The sequence below is a fragment of the Pongo abelii genome, chromosome 4 (genome assembly GCF_028885655.2).
Source record: "Pongo abelii isolate AG06213 chromosome 4, NHGRI_mPonAbe1-v2.0_pri, whole genome shotgun sequence".
Taxonomy (NCBI): Eukaryota; Metazoa; Chordata; class Mammalia; order Primates; family Hominidae; genus Pongo; species Pongo abelii.
In genome coordinates, this window is record NC_071989.2 from 180278258 (window position 1) to 180294048 (window position 15791).

At 53.1% G+C, this 15791-nt stretch overlaps 1 protein-coding gene across 1 annotated transcript in view; it reads left to right on the forward strand.

The window, feature by feature from the left end:
• Nucleotides 1–6131: 6131 nt before the first annotated feature.
• FGF18 (fibroblast growth factor 18) overlaps nucleotides 6132–15791 on the forward strand; it is a 37074-nt gene continuing 27414 nt past the window's right edge. Inside the window, exons 1-2 of the mRNA XM_002816189.5 lie at nucleotides 6132–6729; nucleotides 6905–6941. Of these exons, the coding sequence (XP_002816235.1) occupies nucleotides 6698–6729; nucleotides 6905–6941 (69 nt within the window). The 5' untranslated portion in view covers nucleotides 6132–6697. The remainder of the gene's footprint in view (nucleotides 6730–6904; nucleotides 6942–15791) is intronic.

Sequence of the window (15791 nt, forward strand, 5' to 3'; positions counted from 1 at the left end):
GACTCAGCATCAAAAAAATACAGTGGGTTGATATATATACAAATACACGAAAATCTGAATTAAGGATAAATTCACTCACTGATTCCTTTTCACAGGCTGCTAGGTATCAATCCATCACTCTAAAAATTGGCCAAAAAAAAAAATCACATTAAAATCATTTCCAGCCAGATGTGATGGCTCACACCTGTAACCCTAGCAGTTTGGGAAGCTGAGGTGGGAGATCACTTGAGCCCAAGAGTCCAAGACAGAAGAGGTACAGTAAAAATAAGATACCAAAGATAAAATGGCATACCTGTGTAAGGCACTGGAATGAATACAGCTTGCAGAAGTGGAAGTTGCTGAGAATGAAAAGCCTAGGACATTACACTACTGTAAACTATAAACACAGTATAATTACGTTAAATATAAAAATGTTTTTCATCATTAATCTTAGCTTACTGAACTTTATAAAACTTTTAAAACTTTGACTCATAATACTTAAAAAACTACAAAAATACACTTAATTTTTTCTCTCACTCTTTCACCCAGGCTGGAGTGCAATGGTGTGATCTTGGCTCACTGCAACCTCTGCCTCCTGGGTTCAAGCAATTCTCCCGCCTCAGCTTCCCAAGTAGCTGGGATTACAGGCACCCGCCATCATGCCTGGCTAATTTTTTTTTGTATTTTTGTAGGGGTTTCACAATGTTGGCCAGGCTGGTCTTGAACCCCTGACCTCATGTGATCTACCAGCTGGGTAGTGCTGGGATTATAGGTGTGAGCCACTGTTCCCAGCCTCAAAAATACATTCTTATTCTGTACACTTCTATTAAGTTTTTTTCAACTTTTTTGTTAACTAGGCCTAGGCCTACCATAGGGTCAGGATCATCATGTCACTTATCCACCATATATTGTCCCACTGGAAGGTCTTCAGGGGCAATAAGACGATGCTGTCATCTATAACATTGCCATATAACTGCCTGAGGCTTTTTTTTTTTTAAAGGATCACACTGATAAAAAGTGCAGTAAATATGTAAATCAGTAACATTGATTTTCATAATATCAAGTATGTGCTGTACATAATTGCATGTACAGGTTTCTTTACACCAGCATCATGAACATGAGTAATGCATCGTACTCTGCTGTTAAAATTGCTACAATGGTCAGCTCTCTTATAGTCTGGGCCTGTCGTACAGGTGGTCTCGTTAACCGAACCATCGTTATGTATCTTTTATTTTTCTGTTTTTTGAGACAGAGTCTCACTGTTGCCCAGGCTGGAGTGCAGTGGTGCAGTTTTGGCTCACTATAACCTCTGCCTCTCGGGTTACAGTGAGTAACCTTCTGCCTCAGCTTCCCAAGTAGCTGGAATTACAGGCACATGCCACCACGCCTGGCTAATTTTTATATTTTTAGTAGAGATGGGGTCTCATCACATTGGCCAGGCTGATCTCGAACTCCTGACCTCAGGTGATCTGCCCACCTTGGCCTCCCAAAGTGCTGGGATTACAGGTGTAAGCCACTGCGCCCGGCCAGCTTTTTTTTTTTCTTTCTTAATGGATAAAAAATTTTTTTTGAGATGGTCTCACTCTCTTGCCCAGGCTGGAGTGCAGTGGTGTGATCTTGGCTCACTGCAACCTCCGCCTCCCGGGTTCCAGCGATTCTCCCACCTCAGCCTCCCGAGTAGCTGGGACTACAGGCGCATGCCACCACACTCGGCTAATTTTTTGTATTTTTTATAGAGATAGGGTTTCACCATATTGGCCAGGCTGGTCTCAAACTCCTGACGTCAAGTGACCCATTCGCCTCAGCTTCCCAAAGGGCTGGGATTACAGGCATGAGCCACCACGACCCGCTGTGTAGCTCTTGACAGTACTAGCTTAATGAGCAAGGAGAGATGAGCATTGTATAGGGTGTGGGTCTTTTCTTGGAAATTGTCCAAGAAAAAAAAAGTTGAGGGTTACAAGTACATACTGAGCCTATTAAAGGTGGCCTGGACTCTGGAAATACAGAGTTAAAGTTATTTGAGAAAGTCTGAGGCTACTTTCCAGCCAGTTCCTTAATGAAAAGCCAGTTACTCTCTGACTCATGGACTTGGCAGTAGAGGTCCCAAGTTTTAATGCTGTGCGCCTTCTAGGAGCTGGCTTTGAGAAAACTTAGAGCCTCATTTGTGCTAAGGGTCTACTTTTCTTATTACCTGATACGAAGACAGTGCTGCTTGAGGCTGTTTGTCCTTTTTTTTTTTTTTTTGTTTTTGTTTTGAGACGGAGTCTTGCTCTGTCCCCCCAGGCTGGAGTGCAGTGGCATGATCTCGGCTCAGTGCAACCTCTGCCTCCCGGGTTCAAGCGGTTCTCCTGTCTCAGCCTCCTGAGTAGCTGGGATTACAGGCACGTGCCACCATGCCTAATTTTTGTATTTTTAGTAGAGACAGGGTTTCATTGTGTTGGTTAGGCTTGTCTCAAACTCCTGACCTCGTGATCCGCTCACCTCGGCCTCCCGAAGTGCTGGGATTACAGACTTGAGCCACCATGCCTGTCCTGTCCTGTGTTCTTAGGCTGGATGTTTTCCATCTTTGTCTCCACAATATTTGTATTCCACAGATTCCCTGAATCTTAGGAGTCTTCTCAGTCAAGACTGGGGAGAAGTGGAAAACAAGTGGAAAGATTGCAGTACTCAGTTTACTTGCACACTTGAACAAAGGGATTTAAATATATACTCTGTCTCAGACGAAAGTTCTAGGTGTGTAGGATTAGTAGGCAAGGCAGCGAGATGCTCTGCCGGGCTTACATTTCATTGTGTTACCTGTCAACATACATTCTTAACTCCCCTCAGAAAATTGCCTGAGTTTATTAGCTTAGAGCTGGGAATTTAATGCAGGTGTGTCTGATTCCGACCCCAAAATAGCACATGGCTGCATAGCCCAAGCTACGGTACCCTTACCTGGACTGGTAACAGCTAGCTTAGCGTCCTTCTTACTCCAGCTACTAAGAATGAAGTGGAATGGTGTAACAGCATTCCACTTCATTCTTAGCCAGGGTAAAGCTTTTTTTTAACAAACTGAATTTTGACTCAGTTTCAAAGCCCTTAATTGACAAATTGTGGCATACCTATACTATTAAGTACTATCCCACGATGAAAAAGAATTGACTACTGCAAAATGCAACAATGGATCAATCTCAAACATGCTCAGCCAGACACAAGCACGTACTAGGTGGTTCCATTTATGTGAAATCGAAAATAAACCAGTGCCAGATAAATGATTGCTTGGGACCAGCAATTGGGGGCTGGAAGATTGCCTGAGAAGAGGTGGTGTTTGTACCTAGATACATTTGTCAGAACTGAACTGTGCACTTAAAACTGATGCATTGCAAAACTGGTGCCCTTAAGCCATTGATGGCTACTTAATTTCCTGTGAAGACCTGGTCAAGCATATTGCCTGTTTTCACCCTCATCTCTTGCCACACTCTCCCTGGCTAACCCTGCCAGTCGCCTAGCCTTTTTCCACTGGAGGCACTTTGCATCTTTTACCTGGAATATTCCTTTGCATGGCTATCTACTGTCTTTGGGTCTTGGCCTAAATGTTACCAAGAGGTCTTCTGGCTTCTCTATCCCACTGGTTTCTCTCAAAACACTGGTAACAAGCCAGCATTTATCTCTTGGTGTATTTGCTTATTGCCCATCTTCCCTAGTGGAAACGAAGTGCTTTTTTAGTGCAGGGACCTTGCCTGTCTTTCAGTGAGGGCTCGACACTGTAGGATCTCAATAAATTGTGATTGAATTAGTAAGAAGTGACTACTAAAATAGTGGTATATATTAAGTGTTGTATGAACATGCCAAATCCAGATAGAACCCACTTAAGATTCAGGCATACGGTAAATAGGTCATGTTGGTAAATAGGTGCATGAAACTAGAGGGGTGAGTGGTGGGGAAAAGAATGTGTAGTATAAAATGGATTTGGAGTCAAAAGACATTCTGACTAGATGCCTCTTCAACTGTAAATTGGAAATGGTCCTGCCTCCCTACTTCATGAAATTGTTCAGAAAGAAATGTGAAAATAACCTGAAAACCATAATTAGGATTATTAGTTAACAGCTAAAACGTTTGGAGTTTTCATTGTGTGCCAGACACTCACTGAGTACTCACAACTCTGTGAGAGTTGTTGCTGTACTTAGCCATATTTTGTAGAGGAGGAAGTAGAGTCTCAAACCGTTGCTTGCTGGAATTTATAAGTAAATGTTGGTGGCAGTATTCAAATGCAGTACCTCTGACTCCTGAGTTTATGCTCTTAGAACTGTTCTCTTGGCTGGACTTTTTGGTCAGTCTGATTTGTTTGGTAGGTGAGATTGGCAAATATACCTTGAGCATTGAAAAATACTGCAAGCATTTTAGATAGGGTATAAATAATTATATACCCATTCCACTCACAAGTAATAAAAAATAGTAACAATATAGAAAATTGGAAGCATGATTCTTAGCCAGGAGATACTTCAGACTAGCAGATGGTAAGCCAGAAACTCCTCTTGACTGGGTTTGTCAATCCTCCTATAAAGCAAGATCAAAGATGGCAGCAATGACTCAGGTCATCGGTGGGAGCATTTCTGTCCATTTCTATTTATGGTTGGTCATTGCATCCTATCTTGGGATCGATTCATTTTCTCCAGAACTTGGGAAGTTACGAGTAACTTTCCAAGTCCAGCTCTGGCAATCAGAATGTCTAAGTAAATTCAGCTTAAAAGCTTCATGCAGGAATTTCCCCCCTCAGCACCTGGTTTTGAAAAGGTTTTCTGCACTTGTGTCCGATGTTGAAACAGAGGCTATCTGTTTAAAATAGCCTCAGCTTTGAAAGGGAACTTAAAATAGCTTGTTAAGGAGGCCTGATATTTGGAACAATTACTAATGTTTTATATTCATGGCTTCAGGAAATAGTACCGTTCGACAGTCCTACTTCAGTTTATGCTCTAGTGGACCATCAACCATTGCCAACGCAAGGAGGCTTTAACCAAATAGTCCAGATTCCTGAGTTTTGCTTGAGCCTGTACTCCAGCGTCTTTCTCACTGCGACCTATTTTCCTTAGCATCAGGCCCAAGCAGAGCTTGGCTGACACCAGCTCTAGACAGTGAGGCAGGTGCGTGACAAGAACACCTACGTTTTGGGGTTGGTGGGAAGGACAGGAGTTATGCCTCTGGAAGGGGCGGAGGCGGTAAGAACCAGTGTCCTGAATGGGGCCCTGGTTAAAGGAACGAAGCTGCCTAGTATGCAAACGGAGGCAAGTCTTAGCCCGGTTTTGGGAGGAGGCCGGAAGAGGGCCTCAGCGTGGTCGCTGACCAGAGTCCTGCTGGCTGCTCCCCGGCGTGCAGCCGTCCGTGCTGGGGTTGCAGTGACGTCTCGGGGCCGCTTGGTGGTAGCAGTGTGTTTCCAAAGCTGGCTCGCCTACGGGAGAGTCCAGCTGGGATCCCGTGAACCGACCCCAGAGCCCCGGAGGGGGCGAGGGGTGGGAAGGAGAGACGCCCCGGAGCCCCCTTCGCAGCGGCAGGGACGTAAGAAGAGGAAGGGGGCTCACTTAAGTGGGTAGCCAGTCAAGAGGGTGGCTGGGAAACTCCACGATCACAGGGCGGGTAAAAGCGACCCCCATTCAGTGGAGCCGCCCCGGGGCTGGGTTTGACCCGCCCCTCTCGGCTCTCCACTAGAGCGCTGGTGAGTGAGTGCGAGTAGCGAATGTGGGCAGGTGAGGACGTTCCGTACCTAACTGCGTTCTTGGGGAGCATCGCCTGCCCAATTTGGGCAACGTTTGCGCGGAGGAGCGGGTCACTGCGCTCGGGCGCAGAGCTCCGACGGCTTCCAGCGCTCACCAGCTTCAGGCTCGCGGGTCCTGCCCCTTCGGAGCTGCCGGCCCCGTCGCCGAGAGTCTGAGTGCCTCCCCTCCAACCCCGAGCCGCCAGGAGAAGGAGGAGGAGGCAGCGAGAGGCCGCGGCAGGCAGGCGAGCAGGCAGGGCCGCCTTTGATGTGGGCTGGGCGCACCCAGGCGAGCTGAGAGCCCGTCCGGCCGCGCCCCGAGGGGGGAGCCCCCAGGCCCCGCATCCTCATTGTGCCGGCTCGGGCCCGGGCCCGCCCCCGGCCCCCCGCCCCCTCGCCGCCCGCGCGTAGAAAACGCCCCGGCCGCCGCCAGTGGTGGGAGGCGGCGATGCGCACGGCCGGAGAGACGCGGAGGAGGAGACATGAGCCGGCGGGCGCCCAGACGGAGCGGCCGTGACGCTTTCGCGCTGCAGCCGGGCGCCCCGACCCCGGAGCGCTGACCCCTGGCCCCACGCAGCTCCGCGCCCGGGCCGGAGAGCGCAACTCGGCTTCCAGACCCGCCGCGCATGCTGTCCCCGGACTGAGCCGGGCAGCCAGCCTCCCACGGACGCCCGGACGGCCGGCCGGCCAGCAGTGAGCAAGCTTCCCCGCACCGGCCAGGCGCCTCCTGCACAGCGGCTGCCGCCCCGCAGCCCCTGCGCCAGCCCGGAGGGCGCAGCGCTCGGGAGGAGCCGCGCGGGGCGCTGATGCCGCAGGGCGCGCCGCGGAGCGCCCCGGAGCAGCAGAGTCTGCAGCAGCAGCAGCCGGCGAGGAGGGAGCAGCAGCAGCGGCGGCGGCGGCGGCGGCGGCGGCGGAGGCGCCCGGTCCCGGCCGCGCGGAGCGGACATGTGCAGGCTGGGCTAGGAGCCGCCGCCTCCCTCCCGCCCAGCGATGTATTCAGCGCCCTCCGCCTGCACTTGCCTGTAAGCGCCCGCGCGCGGGGCTGCCCACCTTGCCTGGCTGTCTGTCCGTGTGCCTGTGCCCTGTGCCTCTGTCTGCCCGCCCGTCGGTTCGCCTGACTCTTCGACTGCGTGTCTGTCTGTCCGTGCGCCCCCTTCCTCAGGTCCCACTGACCGCTTCTCCATCTGTTTCCCGCAGGTGTTTACACTTCCTGCTGCTGTGCTTCCAGGTACAGGTACGTGGGATCCTGACTTTGACCTCCTCCTGCCCCTGCCTCGCGGTACACGCCGACCCCCCTTCCCCGGCCGCGCCCCCTCCCTGTGCCCCACCCCTCCTGGGCGCCGAGCCCAGTGCACCTGTTCCCAGGGCGCGGAAGGGCGGCTCCGCGTGCGCCCTGCGCCGGCGGGGAACCGGCCAAGGGCAAGGGGGTCTGCCGCGGGGCCCGAGGCAGCGCTGGCTGTCGCGGCCCCTGTCGGCCTCGGCTGGGAGGAGATCCCGCAGAGCCGGCGGGCTCAGCCGCAGCAATATAGCCAGCTCTAAGACCCCTGCCCGCAGCCAGCGAGGGGTAGGACCTAGGGATTTTCTCTGCCAACCTTCCTTTAACATCGCCGCTTCCAAACAAAAAGACTTTCAGCCGAGTGGATTTCGAGTCCAGGGAGAAAGCTTCAGTTGTAAATTACTCTGTGGTTTTGAAGGCGCTTGCAGCACTGAGACACACACACAGACACACACACATGCCCAGGACGGGGGGGAAGCTCGAGGGCGCCTAGGCCGAGTGGCTGTTGCCCTCGAGGCCGCTCCCGGACGGGCCGCGCTCCGCACTCCCTCGCCTAAGGTGGTGCAGCCCTCGTTGGTTCCCCGCCTGCTCCCCGTTCGCTCGCTCTCCGTGAATCAGAAGAGGGCTTGGCGCTCAGCCTGGAAAGCACTTGCTAAAATCTGATCTGTTACTTCAGCAGCTTTCAGACTCGGGAAGGTCTTGGCACGCAGACAGTTGGAACGCTCTGGCTTCCAAAGCCGTAGAAATGAAGGAAAAAGGGTTGGGGGGAGGGAGAGAGAAGAGCGAAAAGGGGAGCCGACTTCAGCCCCGATTAGAACCAGACCAGGGCTGCCTCTGCATGGTGGGGGTGGGGGGGCGGCGGGCAAAGGGAATAGGAAGCGTCAGCTCTCCGAGCCCCCACCCACCTAGTGCTGCAAGGGGCCAGGCCAGGAGGAACTGGACACAGGCCAAAAGAGGGTTGTCTGACCCTTCCCCCTCGGTGGAAGGCAGGTGGCTTTCCGGGATTAGAGAAGATTCTTAGACCTTAGCCTTCTGGATTCTGGAGATCCCCAGAGCGAGCCTTGAGCAGAGGAAATTGGTGGTTCTCCCGGTTTTCTGGCTCAAGGAGTGTTGTGTGCCTTGAGCACTGCTGCGACTCAACAGCCTCTCGCAGTGTTTGGCGGTGGTGGGCCTGCTATCTTCCTTCCACGCCCAGGAGAGGGTTGTTACCCTCCTGATAGGCACTGAGCTGGGGGCATCCAGTGGGGCTTGGGGATGGAAGGGTGGACGGACTGATGGGTTCTTTCCTCCTGTTGGCCAGGCTGGGGTCCCCAGTGACTCCTTGAATCAATATAACTGGAGTCAGTAACTTAAGACTGGCTGTTTGCCAAAGCAGATGTGACCCTGTGTGGTGATGGGGGTGGGGGTGGGGAACGGCTGGTGTCAAAGAGGGAGGCCAGTGCCAGGCATGGCCTGCCTGGTCTGCAGCTGAGTCCCCAAGCAGAGGGCGGGCCCCGGGGTTACTCCAGGGGGTCTGCTTGTCTGACCTGGGCAAGAGCTCTTTTCCAGAGTTCTGTGCCTGGGGGCAGGAGGGATGAAATGGGCATGGAGTAGCAGGGAGGCCTGTGGATGTGTGGCTCAAGCCTCTGGATGCCTGCTGCTGTTGGTTCTTCTTGAAGTGGGGCCCAGGAGGGGCTGCTGTGTGGTCTTTGTGTCCTCTGGGGGAGCTGGAGGGAGGGAGTGTGGATTCTGCATCCCACCTCCACCTCCTGGCCAGAGCTAGAGCCCGCATCTTGGGAAAGAACTGGGTGGTCTGCCCTGGTTAGATCAAGAGGCAGCCTTCAAGCAGGTGAGGGATCCTCCTCTCCCCACCACCTCCACCTTCCCCCTTCCTTTGCCCCTTTGTCCCCACTGGCCTTTCTGCATCCAAAGTGCCATAAGACTGATGTTTTTAACCCATGGTCCATGTACCCTTGGAGTGTCAAAGGATGGGATTGTGGGAGGGGGAGGCCCCTGAAACATTGCACAAAAATGGTGCTCAAATGTGCTGTGTCTGGAAGAGGGTTGCCTGCTCCCCACAGAGTTTCAAAACATCTGTGACCCCTAAAGATAAAGAAATGTTATCCTGGGAGTTATGGGCAAGGTTGTCAGGCTTATGTCCCCATTCACACTACAGGAACAAAGGTGGGGTGGCCTTAATGGTTGAAATGAGGGGTAGGAGCCAAATGATGTGAACTGCCAGGAATCTGGGGCCTGCTCCCTGCTGAGGTTTGGGTAGGCTGCACTTAGCGGGTAGCAGTTCAAGCTCCTTTAGGGTGAGCCGGGGCCAGGGAGGCCTCTCTGCATGGCAGGAAAGGCTCAGGGCTTTGCAATCCAGTGGCCTAGGCCTGAACCCCAGCTCCAGCTCCATCTTTCCCTCTCTGTGGATCCCCAGAGTCTTAGCTGCATCATTTATGAAATGGTTGGTCATGGAGTTGAACTGGTATATGATGGGGGGTGGGGTAGTTTTGCCAGTTCTCATCCACCCAGGAAGGCACATTGTGGCTGCTGGGAAATGGATGCGCCTACGCCCTTCCCTCCCCCCCCCCGCCAGTGTTTTCCAGGACTGGTCCAGTCTTAGCAGTGGAGTTTCTGGGCCCCTCCTTTCTTCCTGTCCATCGCTACCAGGCTCAGAATGGGTCCCTGCCCCCAGCTACGTTTCCATGAGCACATTCAATGCCAGACACCGTCCTGCCCACCCCCAAAGTGGTGAGCCCCGCCCTCACCCGCTGGCCACCCTGGGAAGTGGGAAGCTGGGAATTTAATAAAATCCCTTCATCCCTTCTCCACACGACTCAGGACACTGTAGATAGCTCAAATTGGAAGAATTTTAAAAATTTCCGTGGGGAGCAAACGGCGTGACCAGTAAATTGCTTTTCTGCACTTGGCTGAGCTCTGACAATGACACCGGGCTGGGCCTTTCACGCAGCTCGGCCGGCACCTGCCTGACATTGTTCCTGCCGCCAGGCTCGGCTAAGTCCTGGCCTTCCCCAGACAGACCAGGCATGAGGTGGGCCAGGCTGGGCGGGGTGGGGGGGCATCCCCTGGCCTCTTGTCCCTCCTGCCAGCCGCTTAGCCCCTTGTCCCTCCTGCAGCGCCACTTCCTGTCTCACCACAAGAAGTGTTCAAGTTTGGAAGTTTCCTTCCACGTCCCCTCTCGGCCTGACCACCCCCACACCCAGCCTCCTCAGTGAGGTTTAGACCCTTTCTTTAAGCTGGCTAGGATGGGGAAGCTGGAGACAGTGTCCTTTGGCACAAAAAGAGGATGGGATGCTCTGTTAGTGGATGGCACTTTTTTTTTTTTTTGTGCTCTGTCACCCAGGCTGGAGCGCAGTGGCGTGATCTTGGCTTACTGCAACCTCTGTCTCCTGGGTTCAAGTTACTCTCCTCAGCCTCCCAAGTAGCTGGGATTACAGGTACACACCACCATGCTGGGCTAAGTTTTGTATTTTTAGTAGAGACAGGGTTTCACCATGTTGGCCGGGCTGGTCTCGAACTCCTGACCTCAGGTGATCTGCCTGCCTTGGCCTCCCAAAGTGCTGGGATTACAGGTGTGAGCCAGTCACCTGGCCTTTTAATTTCCTAAAGCAACATCATCCATCCATCCACAGTCAGGTATTCATTCAGCACATACTTGCTGGGAGCCTGCTTCTTGCTGCCTTGGGAATAAGGTCTGGTCAGTCCCTGGCCTCCAAGAGCTCCCAGTTTAAAGAGAGAAAGTGCCAGATGAACAGAGACTTGTCTATTCTGCCTGTCCTCTCACAGCACTGTGAAGTGGAGTGAGGCAGGCACATACATCTTCCTCCCGTTTAGCAGGGGAAGAAACTGAGTCCCAGGAGCAGTGGTTTGCGTGAAGGAAAAAGATGGTGCTTGTGGAAATTCTAAAGTGTCCCTTACATTGGGAAGCTGGTTCACTTCTTTCAACCATTCTACAGGGAGGCCAAGAGAGGGTAATAATTCTGTTTCACAGATGGAGAAACCGAGGCACAGAATGAGGAAGGGATTTGTTCAGGGTCATAGCTAAGACCCAAGATGCTGGATTCAAGATCTTGTATTCTTTCTACCATAGCAGATGGACCTTCTTCTCAAAGAATCCTGAAATTATTCAGAAAGAATATTGGTGGGCCCATGGAGTCCTTAGGAACATGCCAGGGATCTGCAGTGAGATTCTCTTTGGATTCTGGTGTAGGGGGGATCTTGAGAGCCCAGGTAGGCGTCTCTGGGCTTGAGGGTGTCTGACTTGGAGTCTGCAGGTCCTGATCCTCCTGGAATGTGTTGATCTGAGAGGGTCCCAGAGTTAGAAGGGGGTACTTAGGGGCTGGGGCCCGGAGGATTCAGCATTCCTCTTCCAGCCTATCCCCAGCAGAGGAGGAGGGGAAGGGGGAGGGGGAGGGGGAGGGGAGGGGGCGGGGCTCCCCACCAGCATTCCTGAAGCTCGGGAGTGTCACCGGCTCTGAGATAAGGAGGTGGATTTTTAGAATTTCTTGTGGTTGGCACGGCCAGTGTCAGCAGGCTTGGGGCAGCCCATCGGTCACAGATGCAGCCTTCACCCTGCCCTGGGCAGCTCCAAGGACACACTGGACCCCCAAAGGGAGACTAGAGGGGTATTGGGAAGAGACTTCCATTTTCTGCAGGGCCTTTTGGTTCTGACCTAGTCCTCTAGCAGGAGACTTGTGGGTTTGGAAAATTGGGGTGCAGTCACATCAAGCCATCAAAAACAACAACAATATTCATAGTGGCCACCAGGTATAGTGCACTCACTACATGCCAAGTGCTTTTTTTGTTACTGTTGTTGAGTTGGAGTCTCGCTCTGTTGCCCAGGCTGGAGTGCAATGGTGCGATCTCGGCTAACTGCAACCTCTGCCTCCCAGGTTCAAGCAGTCCTCCTGCCTCAGCCTGCATGCCACCACGTCTGGGTAATTTTTGTATTTTTAGTAGAGATGGAGTTTCACCATGTTGGCCAGGCTGGTCTTGAACTCCTGACCTCAGGTGATCCACCCGCCTTGGACTCCCAAAGTGCTGGGATTACAGGCATGAGCCACCGTACCCGGCCGCTATGTGCTTTTTTTTTGAGATAGAGTCTCGCCCTGTTGCCCAGGCTGGAGTGCAGTGGTGCGATCTCGGCTCACTGTAAGCTCTGTCTCCCGGGTTCATGCCATTCTCCTGCCTCAGCCTCCCGAGTAGCTGGGACAACAGGCGCGAGCCACCACGCCTGGCTAATTTTTTGTATTTTTAGTAGAGACGGGGTTTCACTGTGTTAGCTAGGATGGTCTCGGTCTCCTGACCTCGTGATCTGCTTGCCTCAGCCTCCCAAAGTTCTGGGATTACTGGCATGAGCCACTGCGCCTGGCCAGCCATGTGCTTTTGCACATTATCCGGGTCAAGCCTCACAACCAGCCTGGAACTAGGGAATTCTACAGAGGAAGAAAAAGAGAGGCACCGGTGTATAAAGTAACCTGCGTTTGGTCACATAGCAAGAGAGAGGCAGAGCTGGATTCAGCTCTGGGTCTGTCCGGCTCTAGGACTCAAGCTTACTTGTATGAGGCTCTGGAGTGTGGCTCTGCCTTCTCTTTGCTGTGTGACCTTGGGCAAGTTACTTAACCTCCCTGGGTCTCAGCTTCTGCATGTGTACAATGGGAAAAAACAACCAAGGAAATCGTCCCTACTGCCTCAGGTAGTTGTGGAGGGACAGTGCATCACCCAAACTCTTGTTTGTAGTCCAGACCCTGCTCCTATGCCTCTTACTCTAGGAGGGTTCCCTTGTCCCCTGCCCGCCCGCATCAGATACAGAGTCCTTCCCCCAGGCTGCTGCCTTGTTGTCACTGTGGGAGGGGAGGTGTTGATTTCTCCTTTCTGTGGGTAAGAGCTGCTCTGAGGAAACTCTGTATGCTCCTAGCTTTTGCTGTGTTGGCTGTTCTCTAACTCATAAGACCCCGTGGCAGTGCGTGGAGGGGAGGGCTGGCCTTAGAAGGGGCTTGGGCCTGCTGTCAGCACTGTGGGCCTGAGCATGGGGATTTATTCTGAAACCGCAGCAGGTTAGGAGGCCCCGTGGGCTTTGGTCCAGCTTGCTAGCAGTGTGTTTGCTCTGACATCGCAGTGGCAAAAGGCCTCAGGCCATTCAAAATGCTGTTGTGCCAAGGACGGGGCCAAAGACAAGCCCCCTGTGGGCCACAGAGGGGAATCCCTGAATACCTGGGTTCCAATCCTGGCTCTGTCCTGGGCTCACTGACCTCTCTCTCTGAGCTCTGATTTACCCGCCTGAGTATCAGTGAGGTGCGGTCAGTGGCTTCTGTGATGCTTGAATGCATAGGCTTTGGCAAAGGGGAAACCTAGGTTGAATCCTGGCTGTGCTTCTTGGCAGCTGCTCAGCAAATATTCCTTAACCTTCAATTTTCTGCACCTCAGTTTCCCCATCTGTAAAATGGGATTATGAGAAATACCTACTTCTGGCCGGGCGTGGTGGCTCACGCCTATAATCCCAGCACTTTGGGAGGCCGAGACAGGAGGATCACTTGAGGTCAGGAGTTCGAGACCAGCCTGGCCAACATGGTGAAACCCCGTCCCTACTAAAAATACAAAAAATTAGCCGGGGGTAGTGGGCGCCTGTGATCCCAGCTACTCAGAAAGCTGAGACAGGAGAATCGCTTGAACCTGGGAGACGGAGGTTGCGGTGAGCCGAGATCACGCCACTGCACTCCAGCCTGGGCAAGAGCGAAACTCCATCTGAAAAAAAAAAAAAAAAGAGAAATACCTACTTCTTAAGGGTTATCGTGAGAACTAAGTGGGATATTGCGCACAGAGTAGCTAGCACAATGGCAAAACACTCGATGAATAATTTAGTAAAAGTAATTGTTCAATCAATTATATTGTCTGTGTTAGGTACATAACATGCTGTGGGGTGCTGGAGAAAGCTAGAAAGGACGTGTTCCTTGGATCAGTGACATCAGGCCTCCTCCAGTCTGAGTTGGGAGCACAGGCTTTGGACTTAGGTCTGGATTTAATTGCCACTCTGCCACTCAAGACTGTGTGGCCTTGGGCGAGGCCCTTAACCTCTCTGAGTCTCCACTTCCTCCCCATGGGCAAAATAAGGATACTAATCCCACTGCCCTGGCCTGTTGGTAGGAGTAATTGATGACTAGATACGTAGTAGGCACTCAAATATAGTGTTGCTCGTCATCAACAATCCACAAACATTTATGGGACACTTGCTGCATACCTGGCTCTGGACTGGTTTTGAGGGGAATGAAGAAGGTATCCAAGGCTTTTCCTTCCAAGTGTTCCCCATGAAGAGATGGCACGTACTTCGAGCAGCTCTGTTTCCCCCGATCCCCAACCCACTTTCTGCCTTAGAATCGCATAGCGCTTGGCCACTGTCTTTGATCCAGGGCACTCTGCGGGGCTCACAGGGATGGGTGGGTTCTAGGCCCAGCACCCTTCAGTTGGCCGTGTGATTGAGTGATTGACTGGCCTCTCTGTGGCTTATCATTCCTGTAGGCATCAGGACAGAACCTCCCTCCCGGGGTTGCTGGAAGGGTGAGTTCCCCCTGCCCGGGGGAGGCACTTGGCATAGCGCCTGGCTCATGATAAGTGCTAAGTAAATGTGAGCTGCGTATCTGCATTCAACTCTGGGGTGTCTCAAGGCCGGCTTGTCTACCAGCCCACAGGTTCCTGGAAGTCAAAGGGAGGTCTGACCCCCGCTGCAGGCACCATGGCACCTGGCACAGACCTGGCATGCTGGAGGAATGTTGGGTCAGTGGGTGGAGGTTTGAGGGAGAGGTTCTCTGGGGGCCGGGATCCAGACTGAATCCCCCCACCCACTTGTCTGTGCCAGGGGCTGGGGCACAGAGAGGGCCAGCACCTATCCCAGCCCTTGGAGACTTGAGAGAAACTGGGAGTATGTGCTGGGCAGCAAGAGCTCAAGGGTGCCGCAGGTACTCTGATGACAGACCTTGAACCAGACTCTGGGGCAAGAGGGTCTGGCCTGGGTAGATGCTTCATGTAGACCTTGAAATAAGAGCAAACCGGGTGAAGAGGACACTGTGAGCCTCTGCCTGCGTGCATGTGTCTATGCGCATATATGGAAAAGCCTTGCGGGCATATGGAACGGTGCTACTGGAAGCGGGGATCAGCCTGGTGGACTCACAGAGCTCCAAGCTGACTGGGGTGGCTGGCGCATCCATTCCCAGGAATGAGGATGATGGAAAAGACTGTGGTGGGCTTTGAATGCTGGAATAAAGGGCTTGTTATCTCATGGGCATGGATGGCTATTCTCCCTACCCAGGGGCTTTAGGGAGCTGGAATTGAAACAGGGATCAGCGGGAAGAGGAAAGGGAGGGAGAGAACAGGGCATGGGTCTTTACGGCTCCAGGGTTGGCTGCCTGCAGCAGCGGCGCCCATATTGATGATCTGTACTATGAAGGCTGATGTATGGGGAGAGGGAGGCTGACCCTCGGGCCCAACCCCCCGTCCTGCAGTGCCCCCCTCTCCTGCTGTTGGCTCAGCCCTGCCAATCAATACATTGATAGCCCTGGGAGCATAATGGACAGGCTGGGGGGTGGGGAAGGGCCCTTTGCGGCGTCACCGTCTGTCCTGGCTGAGTTGGTGTGAGGAGTGTGACAGGAAAGAGGCCAGAAGCCCGGGGTTGAGGAGGTGGGGGCACCCATCAGAGCCACACTCAGATTCAAGGTGGGCCCGGCCTTCCTCCTCCCCTTTCCATCCATGGGAAACTCATGGGCTTCAGATCCAGAGATGGGTTCAGATTGTGGCTCTGTCAGTTTCTGTTCAATCTGG